General features: G+C 41.8%; 2 protein-coding genes across 6 annotated transcripts in view; one reads left to right on the top strand and one right to left on the bottom strand.

Moving 5' to 3' along the window:
- The window catches only part of RAB9A (RAB9A, member RAS oncogene family), a 394,770-nt gene that overhangs the window by 121,194 nt on the left and 258,013 nt on the right, over positions 1-15,563 (top strand). The window lies entirely within an intron of this gene.
- Positions 1-15,563, bottom strand: part of GPM6B (glycoprotein M6B) — a 108,658-nt gene that overhangs the window by 60,454 nt on the left and 32,641 nt on the right. The window contains exon 2 of one of the 4 annotated variants that reach the window (XM_051794981.1): positions 7,463-7,667. The exons of 1 other annotated variant lie outside the window; for it this stretch is intronic. In XM_051794981.1, coding sequence (XP_051650941.1) covers positions 7,463-7,664 — 202 coding nt within the window. In that variant the 5' untranslated portion in view covers positions 7,665-7,667. Of the gene's footprint in view, positions 1-7,462; positions 7,668-10,557; positions 10,576-15,563 lie in introns of those variants that run through there. 2 more of the 4 variants (XM_051794986.1, XM_051794979.1) reach the window with 2 other exon arrangements.

Genomic DNA, 15,563 nt, shown 5'->3' with positions numbered 1-15,563 from the left:
GCAAACCTAAGCTATATGAAGCCAATTAATCTGAAATGAAGGGTGAAACACCACACTTTCACTGCATCCCCCATGAAACCAAGTCTACTCTGATGAGTCTGACTTGATGGCCCTCATTCTTACCTGCACTTTCTCTACAGGCATGTCCAGCAACAGGGGTTGACACAGCCCTTCAGGCATGACACTCTCCCCTCCACTGATCTATATCTGCATTTGTGTTATTACTGTTTATAGCACAGTAATAAAGATAAGTAAAATATTTGCCATTTTCTTTCCTTCATAATTTAACTCTACTTTCTGGTTGCAGAAGCAAGTTCACATTAAACACATAAGCACCATAAAAGCCCTAAGACAGGCATGATGAACTCAAGGGAAGAATGTGATTCTGCACTAGCATAAAGTACAGTATGCAATTACAATGACTACAAATATTTTATGCAGAAGATTTACTGGCAAACCTCCACAGGGCCTGTAACCCCTAGAACAATTTCTTGCGCTCTTATTAAAGGAAGATAACCTTTTGGCAATTGTTTGTATAAGATGACAGTAATTGCTCATGATAAAGAGCTTAATTAGTGGAAGATAAAGTATTAAACTGAAGAAAGTGAGAGCAAAATACATTCTATATAATTCTCAAATTTTTTAATAATTGATAAAATGGAAAAAAAAAGTCCTATAATTAAAAAGAGCACAAGAAAATAATGAAACAGAGGATGAGGATTGCAAAAACACTTTCCAGACAGCTGCAGATAGCTGGACAGCACCATACACATATTTGACTTTCCCTTGGGTTGTTCGCGGGTTTCTTGTTGGAAATGAAAACAACTGTGATATACACAGACTTCTAATGAAATGTTGTAATGGACTCTTTTGTTACCATGTGACTGGGACACTGCATGACCACGTGCTTCACTTTACTCAGAAAAGATGCCTGAAGAATTTTAATCAAACACAAACGCAATACTACATACACCGTGACGAAAAGTGATCTATGACATCTTGTCTTAGACAAATGCCCTCCTAAAAAGTTAGCAGTCTCTAGCCTTAATCAAAAGGAATTCCAAGTCCTAAAACATGCGACAAATTGAGAGGCACAGAAATACAAGAAGCATGAAGCATGAAGGCAAGGATAGGCAACAAATGCTCCATGCCTGTAGGTGCTCAGAGTTGCCACAGCAACAGAGATAGGCTGGAGGAGGCAGGAAGCAGCAAGGAGATATCTAGGACTGCATTGCTCACACCCTCCCATCCTGCAGCTCTTACACACCACTAAGTGTTGGCAGCTCTGAGACATCTAAACTGCAGAGGAAAGACCACAAGGAAATATGCAGACAGAACCAAAAATATCCACCAAATTCTAAGTGGACTTTGCAGTAGCTTGAGTTCTGCAAGTACCAACTCCTGGAGCAATTTCTAGACATAAGCTTAAGAAACCTAGCACTAAACAGCACACCTCAGCCAGCAGTTAGGTGCTAATCCCATCTCTGTGCCAGGTTTAGCTTTTCCTACCAATCCATATTGGTTTGCATACAAGTCTGTCAGGAGAATGCTCACCCTGGAGGGGAACAAGCTGCACCAGGAGTGACATCCCAAGCTCTCCCTCAACAAGGAAGACCAAGACAGATACTTCAAACATGAGCATCTACCAGGCAGCCAGGGACAGAACAGAAAAAAAGCCCATGTTGCCATGTTCTGGCCTGCCCCTCAATTACATGTAGACAGCACACACAAAACACTTAGGGCTCAAAGCCTTTTCAGGTAGCAGCAACTGCTGTTCCAGGGTAGCAAAACAGAGTAAAGACAATGCTTATTTGGAAAACAGAAGCCCTAGGATTAAACAAAAACAGGCAACCACATTGTTCATTTGGCTGTAGGAAAAAATTTAAGAAAAAAACTCCCATCAAAACAACAAGGAAAGTCAGGAACAGAAAAAGGCTAACTCATCCCAGAACAGGAGATGACATGCATAAGAGCTCCCCACAGCTGATGGCTACCTGCAGGGCTGGCAAAGAGAGTGAAACTAGGCCTAACATGGGAAAGCAACAAACTTCAGGGAAGTGAAGTCATAACTATGCAGCTGAGCTCTGTTTTTCATTATTTAGATCTTGAATTGGCAAGGTGCAAAAACGCAAGAACAGATCTTGGACAGCTAGGTCAGGCACGTGCATATACATCAGCACTGTAATTTATGCAGTGGTTTATGCAATACTTAATCACAAATAGAAACACCACTGCATTCACTATGCAGCATTTATCTGCTGGACCAGAGAAATACACCTAGGAACGCCTAGAGGTAGAAGATGCAGACAAATGTCCCTTCTGGGGTTCCACTAGAGAAGAGGCACCTGCTCAGCTGCCTGCCCTGAAGTGCCCATCACCCCATGTCTAAGAGGGAGGGGTGCTGCTCCCCCAGCTCTGCCCCTGCAAATCCTGTGGGCGCCAGGAGCTCTCAAAGGAGTAGCTGAGCACAAACATCCGGGTGCCGGTACGTGGCCTGTGTGCAGGGCCCACATCTGCCTCTGCCCAAAGGGAATAAGCAATTCATGGAAGCATTGTCTCCAGATGTAAAACAAGTTTCTAAAGCCAAAGAGAACCCGGAAATGTATCGCTCTGCTTGGCCCGGCCTCAGAGCCTAATGTGAGACACTCATGGCAAACCTGGGCTCATGCCAGCAGTAGTTTGAACATGGAACTTTTTTCCTCCTTTACACAGCAACTGACTTGGGGACACAAAAAAGGATGAAGATAACCAACCCGTAGGACAATTAGGAAGGTGACAGAAAAGAACTGGAATCTCATCCCTCCTCCTGTATGGATTCACCAGATCTCCAAGAAAACAAACTGATAATCTAAGGCAACATGCAAGCCTTGAGAAAACACACATTTTGAGCACATATACAGAAAAAATGCTGTCAAAGGACCAAACCCAAGCCCTGCTGAAGCCCATGTGAGTCCTGTAAGGCTACTAAGAGCTCATTTTGCAAACCTATGAAAAACTTCAAGCTCTAGCAAGATTTCTATCTACAACAAAGAAAAGAAGCCCTGCTCATCTCTGTGTGTCAGCAAGGGCAGGCAGTCATATAAAGGACCATATTGTGTATGTGGCCAGCTAATTTTCATTCATCTGCTTTCCTCTAACTAAATACATCTTTGTTTGTTGGAAACCATCCAGGAAACAGGTCATAGATAGGCCATGTTACTAGAAATCACAAGAACAAGATACTTCTGAAATACAGGATAAACTTTTCAGGACCTGATTATAGCACACATGCACCCACATATACAGAGATATGGAGAAATTATTTGTTCAGGGACGAACTAGAAGTGGTAAATAATATCTATGAGGAATTCAGCTGGACGGAGTTCTTTCCCATTTCCCACTTTTCCTCTCCTCCAGTCAAGAATCTGTTTAGAGCAATTAACTGACAGTGATCCCAGTTGAAAAAGCTCTCTCCTCTTTGTAGTGTATCCTTAAGCACTACCCTTAAATCACATTCTCTAAAAGGCTTTGCCAGCTCAGAGGCTAAACAGCCAGCACAGGACAGTGACATCCTCAGTCTGCATGTGACACTGTACATCAGCTGGGTAACATATGGCCCAATTGTGAAAAGCCAGTAGTGCATAAATTACTTGCACCATCTCCTAAGCACCTGAAGAATTTGCAATTTGGGCTCCTATGAACGCCCCTCCACCGGCAGGGACTTTGAAACAAAGCTTCAAGAGGTTGCAGACATGGTTTCACAAGACCCTGCTTGCCTAATTGGAAACAGAAGCATATTTTTCTTAGCAACTGACATCTCAAGAGATTCACTGCTCTGAAGTACAAAGCATGTGTGCAGGGAAATTCAAGGTCTCTCATATGACCTTCATGTCTTTCATAATCATTCTGGGGAAAAAAAATGTGTCAGCCGTTGGCACATCAGGTGTCCTTTTTCTGACTAAAATGGGATGTCTGTTTTGTTTTCTTTTAACAACTGAAAATCATTGTCTTTACAAGTAATAGTGGCATAATAATTTTTTTTCAGCATCCTTCAGTATCTTTAGTCTCTACAGCGGTAAGTCATGGAAGAATTAAATCCATTGCTACCCCCAACCCAAAACCATTAACTGAGCTCAGCTCTCCTCCTCAAAAACTGTAAAACAGCATTTTAAATCAATATAAGTTATCATAACTTATATTGTGCTATTTGTCACAAACACTACCACATTTCTTTTTGAAACATTACCCTGCAAACTACAAGTGGCTGAATGAAGTACTTTACTAGTGCAACTCCCAGTCTTAGATTAACACTTAATGGTCATACTTCTCCACTGTTCATATACTGTGTGCTGAGGCAATGTATATAAAAGTCATAAAAGTTGCTGATACTTCAAGCAAAGCATGAATAAAATAACTGTAAATTTAGATGATGTTCTAACTGTGCAATTTAAGATGGGTTATTTACAAGCATTCACTGAAGAAGTGGGCCATGGTTTTAAATACTGAAAAAAACAGGGAGATCCGCTTAAGAAACATATTTGCCTTATTTTAAGGTCAGCATTTAAACATCCACATCTGGTAAACATTTTATTTCCATGGTATGGCATACAAACCACTAAAGACAGATCCAGTTGCTATTTTAACTCACTTAAAGTCTTTAAAATATGGTCCTATACTGACACAACAACACGTAGTCATGTTAGGAAGATCATTAGCAATGCCAAGGGATAATTTCTATAGCTCTAAAGCAATATTGAAGCTCTTCAAAGCTCAGTGTAACACACTGAGCTGCCCATCTTTACATCAGCAAATAAGATCTTTCAGTAGCTACCATACAACTTAACCACCATCCACCCTTAGCCAATCCTGTAGAGGACAAAACTCTTTAACTCCTTGATACCTGAATCAAGCTTTTCACTTAGGTCAGCATAATCTATTGCCTTCATCACTATAATTCCACTCTTCTGGAGACAACAACAACTACAGCTGCAGAGCTGCAAGTCCTTTGACTTCCTCCACCAGAGGCTGGGACTCCCACAGACATTTGGCGATACCTCCGCCTCAGGTACTCTCAGCATCATGTTAAGAAGACAAACTGCCCAGGAGGCAGACAAGTGGTGGGAATGTGCACTAACAGGGACCGAGAAGTTAGGCTGCTGGGAGATCACTGAGTGTTTTTTGCACTTTCTTTTGTCTCTGCTGTTCATTGCCAGTGTCCCCCAAGCCAACTGATGCTGCATTAACAGCACAACCTTAGCTGGCACCAGTACAGGCTGCTGGCTCAAGAGCTAAACTTGTTCAGAGGCAAACGAGAGTGTGAAAGGCCTTTACATGTGCGTGTGCACACCTATGGGGACTGAAACATCATGGCATGTCTTACTGGACATCTACTGGTTGAAACCATAAGGAAGACATGTCACTGTTCAGCCATTTGTTCATCAAGTTAAGAGAGGAGGAGGTGAGCTATCTTCACTTTCTTTACATTAACTTAGCACTTTTATAATGCAGCAAGTCAATACAGGACACAGAACATTACCATGTGCAAATGTGGCTCACACTGTTGAGTAATACCGCTATTTTAAACTCTCTGCTGCTAAGCAACACTGACAGTATGGTTAGAACATTTTGGAAATACCGAACTCTTCAGCTCTTCTCCTCCCGCCCCACAAGTAAAAAAGCTGCTCCTTCACTGCACTTATATTCAGAAGCTACTCAAAGATGAGGCTTCAGTTTTTATCAGGCTAGTTCTCCTCAGCATTGCAAGGACCCTGGTCATATTTGTGCAGAAGCAGCCCCTTAAGAGATACACAAATGTGGCCCCTTTGTATTTAAACACCCTGAAGGCACCATTCCTGAAGGCTCTGCAGTCAGCGGCATGTGTTGGACACTCACAGCTAATGAAGAAATGAAAAAAAAGGCCAATTCCCCTAATTCAAGAACAACACAGTCTGAGATCACCTCCAAATATTGTGCTTACCTGAACTATCTAAAACAGGGCAATTTATGACCCTCTTGTAAGAGCCAGGAGGGTATTTGTGCCCAGCACTGCAACCCAAAGAGTAATTGCTGACTGCTAACATGAAAAATTTCCAATGCTTGCAGAGCAACAAGGACAGAAGAGACCATGGGAAAAGCACAACATTTAATGTCTTAAAAGGCAGTCAAGGGAAGACTTGGTGAAAAGCTTTGGTGAAACTGCATTTACTACACTGAGGAACATCTATTTTAAACCTTTCTATTTACTTAGATTTCAGTAGGAGAAGGGGTGAAAACAAGCTTAGAAGTCTCTCATCCAGAGGCTGCCAGTACTTAGTCCCTTTAAAATGATCTCACTGTGCGGAGGAATTTTGCATTTTTCTGTATCAAGCAAGCACTGCAAAATGGCCCATTAATTTGGTTTCCTCTTGGATGGAATGTTTCACAAGGCTTGGTCGTGTTTCCTCAGGCAGAGGTGTGTATCTGAGATCTGAGTGATTAAGAAATGTTGCCCAGTTCTGACAGAATATACTCCAAACTGTTCATAAGCTTACTCCCCTCATTGTTATTCTAATTTATTCCAGAGTACTTCATTTTGCCATAGACATTAGTGAGGTTACAAATATTCATGTCTCTTCAACTATTAATTTTATGGCATCTTTCTCTTCATCGTATATTTACCCATCTATTAACTTACATGGATGATTTCATTGCTAATCATTTCTACTTACACCCTTTTAGACATTTGTGACTTCAATCCTGAAGATGTAGGTGGCTGGAAAGACTTGCTTGTCTTCCTCCTCCCTCCTGTGATCTAAAATTAAAATGATGTGACCAGGACAGCATACCTCATATCCTATACTTCTTTGACAGATAGCACAGGTCTAGACCTAATTTCCACCCAAAAAAGTGAATCACTGAAGAATGGCAAGGAAAAGCTTCTTTTAAGTAGGCACACTACAGCCTCCTGGGAAAAGAGCAAGCAAAGATAGATGTAGAACCCTCATCTGGGTATCACAAAGGTACAGTTAAGTAGGACGGTTTGAAAAAGAAGATTATTTATCTTCCAGTTGACTGATTTTTATTGGAACAGACCCTAATTTTGTCAGATGAGAACTATAGTACTGTATGACTATGCTGCAGCTAAAAAAGGTCTTTCTACCAATGGACAGCATCTCTTCAGACCATTCTCTGCTCATTCCAAAATAAGGTCCAGCAGCCCACTTTCCATAATCAATGGAGCCTGATAATGCTAACCATCATATATGTCCCTCTGATCTGCAAGACAACTATCTCAATGATCAAATGCTGTAGAAGACATCTTTTAAGCACAGGGGTTTTCAGCCTGCAGTATTTAAAAGCCCTCTTCAGCTATCAAAAGGCAACTCTCTTCTCTCATATCATCACGACACAACAAGATACTGCAAAACAAGATACTACAGCATGACTAATGAATCCCTGAATTCCCATCTGCCAACACAAGTCAGTCAGTGTTTCACCCACTCACCCCCAACTGCTTTGCGCTCCGAAACGTCTGTAGAGCCCTGCACCTGATCTGCCTGAAACGTGGTGACGGCTGAGAACGGCAGCACACACCACCCAATCAAACCCTCCTGGCAGGGCAATGGACACTCTTGCTTGCTTATACTGTTAGAGAAAAGGGTATCTCTGATAGCTTTCTTTTCTCTTGTTCCGCTGTCAATTTTCATTGGCTGTAAATCACAAAGACCACAAAGAGTTAATTTTCATTTCCATGTCCTGTATCAAGGTTTACCACCAGGACTGCTGGAGTATGAGATAGGCACAGGTCATTAGCTAGTATGTAATTTAATGATTTGCTTGCAAATTTTCTGTTTTCATTAGAAATCTCTTTACATTAAAACCCTCAATATCAAAACAATCAAACAAACAAACAACAGGAGCTTCTTTCTGACACATTTCCTACCAAATTTAAGGATGAAAAATTGAGGAATTAATTTAGATATGCTTAAAATAATGTATCTCCCAAGGTCCAAACTATTGAAAGGGGGAGACAGAGTAGGAGTGATGGAGTTCGTTCTCCTCTGCCTATTTCAGTTGTCACTCAATGATCTGGGAGCCAAATAAGTCAAAACAATCCCGATTTCCTGTGTTCCCTCTCCTTTTCCTCATTCTGTCAGCAGTGGGTCCCCACTAAATCTGAAATCAAACACTGCTAAAGTTTGCTGACGGGCAGAACCCAGAGCATAGATACTCAATAACAGCAGGATAAAAATCAACTCAAGGTACCAAGAAGGAGAATCCACCGCCATTTTGATGCAAGTTTGCTCCACCCAGTGAAATGCAAAACTGCAGCCGACCTGCTGAGATTATCTTGCCCACCCTGCAGTTCTGCTGTGTGAGGGTATTCTTGTTCTGCTGAGAAGCAGCCATATCCTGTGAGCTGTCACGATCAGCAAAGGTATTACTGCATTAAAACCTACAAGACTCAATTAGGGAGAAGTCTCCTGCTGTGCTAGGAATGTCAGAAACAAAGAAAGCAGATTGCTGTCATCCTAGACTGAATCCTATGCTATATAGACAAGTTGCAGGAGCTGAACAAAAAAAAACAGATGGGAGGGAATACTCCTTGACTAAAAGGATAAAGCAATAGCGAAATCAGGGTACATTTTACAAATATCTGAGACTTTAATCAGATGCTTGAGATCATGGTCAGCCATAGGAAAAGGGGTGTTTTAGCTAAGCATTACCTTTCCAGACAGGGAGCTCTTTCCACATGCCCGTGGCACCACTATGAACCACCAAAAGTGTGTGCAAAAAAAAGGCACAAGGCACAAAAAAAAAATTGAACAGAATTGCTTGAGTAAGAATTCATATCCAGATGGTCAGAATACCTTGTTGCACAGAATCACGGAACATTCTTAGTTAGAAGGGACCCACAAGGATCATCAGAGTCCAACTCTTAGCCCTGCACAGGAACATCCCCAAGACTCACACTATGTGTGTGAGAGAGTTGTCCAAATGCTTTTTGAACTCCGTCAGGCTTGGTGCTGTGACCACTTCCCTGGGGAGCCTGTTCCAGTGCCCAACCACCCTCTGGGTGAAGAATCTTTTTCTAATATCCATCCTAAACCTCCCCCGACACAACTTCAGGCCATTTCCTGGTGTCCTATCCCTGGTCACCACACAGAGAGGAGATCAGTGCCTGACCCTCTTCTCCTCACAAGGAAGTTGCAGACTGTAATGAGGTCTCCCCTAAGTCTCCCCCTCTTCTCTGGGCTGAACAAACCAAGTGATCTCAGCTGCTTCTCTTATGGCTTTCCCTCAAGGCCCTTCACCATGCATAAAAAAGGTTCACATGCATAAAAAACATGCATTGTTCACATGCATAAAAAAGGAAAAACTATTTAATCAATTTTTGAGCTTTTAGCAACTGTCCAGCAGCAGATTAGCTAAGAGCAGTCAAAAGCTGGCATTGTACCACCATAAATCCCACTAGTGTACGCATAGGATACTGCAATTAGGAGAAGGGTTGTTTTTTCCACTCATCACTTCTTGTTCACCAGGATGCAAAGGTCAAATGTGGCTCAAATAAGTAGCAACTGCTCAATGTTGGCAGAGAAAAAGTCACTGAGAACACACTAGTCATACTGTCATGAAGATGCAAAGGGCAAGGGAAAGAATGGCAGTCATTCATTTTTTAAAATGATGTGTTGCAGCAAGATTTTGGGCAGCACTTCCCTTAACAGAATGCAGCAAATATGATTGAATACCCATCCCCCCTTTCTTTCACTTGATTTTCCAAACAAAACAAACAACAAATGTTAAGCAGCCTCCAAAAACTATTTCAAGAGCACCTGGTTATAGAGAATGATGCCTGGACTCTCAATTTCTGATGCATCATAATCAAATCTGTCAGAAACAGAAAATATTCTTCCTATGAAACTGGGAAAAATTTGTTTCCATAGCAGCGAGGACAGTGATGAGCAACTCTGGCAAACAGCTTGAGAATTATTAGGAGCACAACGTGGATCAGATGATTTACATACAACATAAATAGTGCAGGAGGTGATGAGAACAAGCAATAGCCTTTGAAGTATACAAGAATGATAGAGCCTATCATCAGATCTAGACTTGCCTCTTTCCCTTTCATCCCTGTGCAGAGTCAGGAGAAAACTGTCAGCACAGATGGATAAACAGCACTGGAGGAGATACAATGGCACTTCTGAATCATAATGCTGTAATCTCAAAGCATGCTTGCAACAGCCAATATTTGCATGACAACAGCACCAGTTTTAACAATTTTCGAAGTCAGGTGTAAACTTTGTTTAATCTACGCTCTACAGCACTGTCAACTGTTACCTGAAACAGTCTGACAGACACTGTACTACTCTGCTTGTGGAAGCTGCACATCTAAAGCAACATCCATTCAAAATTTCTTTTCATCAGTAGAACAAATGTTATCCCTCCTCAGCTTTGAGGCAACTGACACCTAAGTTCAATGCAACACAAACCCATGAGGAGAACCCAAGTCAGCCTCTCAATCATCTGTCCCGAGGACAGAATTTTACACCCTCTCTCCCCTATTTGTCCATAAATGATGTAACTTATTAGAGGACCCACCTTAATATTGTTGAGTCTCAGCTCTTTAAAGCCTTCAACTAGAATTTTGGTTCCAAAACCAACTGAACTAGACACATTGACTGTCAACCAGTTGCAACAGATTCTGAAACAGGATGTTTGCCAAAAAAAGAAAACAAAACAAATTCCATAACCCTTAAGGCACAAAAAGTTACACATCAGCTAAACATTTCTACACTGTGATAGAAGATTAAACTCCCTGTAAAGTTTTTCTACATGAATTCGCTTCATTTTTTTTATCATTAGTGCTGAAAATTGTTAGCAGGCACATTTTGAGTGCAATATTGCTAAAGCCATTATGACACTGCAACCTTGAAGGCACCTTGAAGACTGAGTAGCATCCTGGCTATGCCAGGGCTAATCCACTTAAGAAAATCAAGATGAAATTCCTCACTTGACTTTTCTGAGAACAAGGTGACAAAGTTTTAACAAACCTGTCATTGAAGGTACTCTATATGAGTTAACTCAGAAAGTTTTAATGGAGATTATATGGAGTCTGCAGTGCAGATTGTATCCATGCAGCCTGATGCAAACACCTAACTGAAAAAATCAGGTGGAGTAACAAAACTTTCTGCTGTCCCCTTCAGGTTCCTCAACCCCACATTACACAATAAGAAACATCCCCTCATCTAATGAGCACTGTGCCAGAGATAAGCTTTAAAAGAAGCTAGACCTGATATCTTCCTGTTTGGGGAATTATCATTTGCAGCCATCAACTCATCTTGAAATAATAGCATGGGAAGATAAGCCATATGAGAGTGCATGCATCCCCTAGGAAATAAACATGTCCATATGTATACACAGAGAAAAAATATCTGTAGTATGATGTTTGTGGGAACAAGGGAAGAGGAATTTCATGTTGTTTAAAAACATAAGTAATGATGCCCAGCTGTGTCAGAGCAATAGCCTGGTATTCTGACTCAGACAATGACAAAAGCAGATGTTAAAAAGATCGTGTGAGTCTGGCCATTTTTTGCATCTCTTTCCCCTTATACTCACTGAGGATTTGGAATTGATATATTAAAGCTGCTAGGGGGTAGTTAGAACTCAGCACCAAAATTTTCCTTGAAATCCTGAATCCTTTCCCACCTGTAAATTACAGCCTTCCAAAATGAACCCTCACTGTGACAGATCCTGCAAAACTTCATCAGCAGCAGTGCACAAATTTCAGCAATACAAAAAAGCCTCAAAACAAGACACAGGAAGCTATCTGCAACTCATTAATTTCTATAATGAATTTTTCTTTTGTTATCGGTGTCCTCCAAAGGACACAGTCCTTTGAGTCCTTCAAGTCCTTCTTTAAGTTAATTCATTTCCTATTTGCTCATTTGGAAGCGCTTGAAGTTGAGTTCTATTAAAAATTACTGAAGCCAAGCCAGTGTGTGCTGGGGATCCTGGCAGAAGAATGTAGGTACATCTTTTTTTTCCTTTCTAAATGGCGTGAAGGCCCTTTCTAGGGAAGAATATTTTTACATTTCATTGCCCTATTTTAACCCACCATTTTTGTACTTGTTCATCCTGAGTTCACACTGTTAGGCCATGTTTCATTGCTTCCACAGCACTATAGCACTACAGAGAACCAAGAGGCCACCACCACAGTATCATGCAAAGTCAAGCTACCTGAGTTTTCTGCAGCTCTGACGTAGCTGCTACCACCATGCTTAGCCATAGTCAAGAGCCAACAACAAACCTCAGGTCTTATTCTCTCAAACACATTCGCATAAAGACTATCGATTTCCATATAAAAAAATCCACATACTGAAGTTAATTTCCCACTCTTGTAGTCCATGGAGAAGGCTGCTCACACAGCATGCAAGCTGTTTAAAAGCTTATCCCTGCACCAGTTTGGTTTACTGTCCAGCCAGGAAATGCTTCTGCCTCCCACTGCTCAAAGGACATCAACATTATTCAAGTGTAGCAAGAGCAGCCATTATTCTGTCTGAACGCAACAGGACGTTACCCCTTGACTATACAAACTGAAGGAAGAATTTGGGGTAAGAAGGAAAGACCAGGGGAAAAAAACCCCAAGTACCTAAAGGGTATAGTTACCCTTTGATCCATGTGAAAAGATCTTACTAGGGATTGGATCCTGTTCAAAGGGCTGCAAAAGCTGAGACCTTTTTTTAAGCTCAATATGGAAGCACTGCAGTGTTATTACAGTGTCACCAGACTATGATAAGCAAGCAGCATATGACATTGACTCACAGAAGCCTCTTCTGGTGGCAAGTGTTAGCTGAGTTTTGATGTACCTGGCAAGCCCAAGGAGACAGAGTCTTAAACATTTAAATTTCAAACTCTTAAACACAAGCTTATAAAGCACTGCCTGCATTAGCGTGATGTAGCATATTTGCTCCAGATCAAGGGTACTCGCGCACCTACTGGCAATGCCCTCCTTCAAAGCATGCCTGAATAGACTCAGGCTAAAAGCTAAGCACAGATGCAGCCAGAAGGAGTTGAAGGATCACTTGAACTTGTAAGGGAAAGCTCCCCAGTTGCTCTCAGGCCAACAACGCTCTTGTGGTCAAAATGGGTTGGATTAAATTGAAGCACATGAGTCAAGAAGCCAGTCCCTTCAGATGCTCTTGAAGGCCAGCATTGCCAGAGCTTGGCCGACACCAACTGCAGTCTCCAAAGGACTCTTTTATGAGCTCCCTCCTGCCACCCCACACAGATAGTTAGATAGTCTCCTCGGCTACGAGGCTAAAGTTAGCTGGTAACATGGAAACGGGTTCTCACTACCCACATCTCCAGATGTCAGATTAATTTAAGCATATTTAACCATATTCAAAATCTATGCGTTGCCAGGAATACAAGTGCACTAATTTGTGCCTGTGAGAAATTCAAGTGACAAATCCAGAAGCAACAGAGAAGTGATAAACAGGTTAGACAGTGGAAATAATCATGCATTTAGCTTTGGCTGTAATTTGTCAATACAAGGCTTTTAGCAAGCAAAAAGCATTTGCACAGAGACCTAGAAAATGAAGCACTGCCAAAGAGATCAGCTGCTAGAAGCAACACTGCCATCTCATGATTTTACTTCAAGTCTCATGATATTCAGTGCTTTTAACAGGGCTTCAGCTTCTCAGTTGCTAAACCTGAGCTATAAGTTGTTTAAAAAAAAAAAACCAAATTTTCTAGCCTCCATTTTTTCTGATAAAAAGCCTAAATATGTAACCATTAACAATTCCCCAACAGGCAAAATTGATGAGCTCCAAGCACACCATTCAAAAACAAGTCATGTGCTTTTGGGCCATGACTTTCCAACAGCCTGACTTTCCACATCAGACCACCATCCCCCCGAGTTAGGTAAGTGTAGCAGGTCAGTTGACAGATCGATTTGAGAAGCTCTGACCCTCTGCTCTACCAGCTCAAGAGCTCAACTTTAGGGCGTTCAAGGGGAAAAAACCAAACTGAAAGATCAGAGCCCACACATTCCTTGCGCTACACCTGCCAGATGGGACCAGAACATCCCAGAGCTTGGTAACTTTTCTAATTCCTAGCAAAAGCCAAACACATGTAATAGACAAATCATTTACAGATTCCCCCCCCCCCAATAACTTACTGGCAAAAGGGTTTTACAAACACACAGAGGTTTGATGTTCACAAGCGTGTGAAGAGTCATTTAAACCTGAAGCAAGAAGGTCTTTTGCTATTCAGAGCAATGCCTTGCTCTTCAGCTGAAAAGGATGGAGACACAATCTAGACATCAACTCCTCCCCATGATGTTTCTTGACCCGGCACCAGCTTCTCCCCACCATGCTCTCCCTGGCATGCAAAGTTGGTGAGATGCTTTCTCTGGCCTAGCAGAAGCAGGGAAGAGCCTTGTACCTACATCAGTTTGAAGCATCCTCTCTGCGATAAACACACTCAAGGCCTCTTTTAATTTTATCCATTTTATTTTATCCATGACAGCTGGAAGACTTCTAAATAGCTTTAACAACCTGTGGTACTGGATTATTTTGGAATGGCAGGAACAGGTTAAGCCAGAATGCAGATACTCTCGATCCAAAGCAAGAAAGCCTCACCAAGGAGCACACAGGGCAGAGCACCCCAACTCCCCCAGATGCCCCACCCCAGCTAGTCTGCAGCTGCAACACAGTGCCAAAGCTGGCAGGAGATGCTTTGAGGCTCAAGACAAGTTTCTCCCAGGTCACATCTGCTCTTGGAGGCAATAAACCCATAATGCTCAGCAGAGGAACACATGCAGCTTTGAGAGCTGAACGCCTGATGGTAGGTCTTGATTCAAAGGGGCACAACAGCAGATGCGCTAGAAGGGCTTTTTTCAGTGCCCTCCCATAACTTCACTTAACAAGGAGAGATTTTCTAGACTATTATGTTTGCAAAGGAGCAAACTAGAACAGCTGAGCTTGTGATTCTTTCCTTTGCAGAGGAACACCAGTAGAGGCCACCACAAACCCAACTGAACAGGTTTTCAGTCACATAGGTAGGTGTGTGAGTTCAATCACACCAAGGTGAAAAGAGACTGGAGACAGGAGCAGGGCTTCAGCTGTGCCTTGACCAGTGTTTGAACAAGGCATCAAAGCAAGCTGCATCACTGGTAGCCATCAGAAGTTCTTCATGTATTATTCAGTTTTGTTTTAATTTCTCTCTTCTTCATTCTGAAGCTCATTACTACACTCAGAAGAGCACAAATGAAAAAAAAAAACCAACAGTAAATAATACAACAGTATTTCCTGGGCATCATCTCAAGTGCTGCAGCATTCAGAAAGGAGAAATCCCAGTGAATCTTTATGAAGAGGATGGGGTTGTCATCCCTACTACATCCTCTTGCAGTTCAGAATACTCATCTACTGATATCAAATCCCATTTCTACCAGGAGAAAACTAATACAGGCCAGCTGTTTTTCCTCTCAGTTTTCTCCTCAATTCTGTCATCACCTTAAATTTCTGCATATACAACAGCTCCATCCTTATACCCACTCCGTTTTCAGAAACTGAATGAAAAAAATACACAAAAAACATGCAAAA

The sequence above is a fragment of the Manacus candei genome, unplaced genomic scaffold (assembly GCF_025592945.1).
Source record: "Manacus candei isolate 608988 ecotype Guabito, Panama unplaced genomic scaffold, ASM2559294v1 h1tg000041l, whole genome shotgun sequence".
Taxonomy (NCBI): domain Eukaryota; kingdom Metazoa; phylum Chordata; class Aves; order Passeriformes; family Pipridae; genus Manacus; species Manacus candei.
This window is presented reverse-complemented; position numbering and strand designations above follow the sequence as displayed.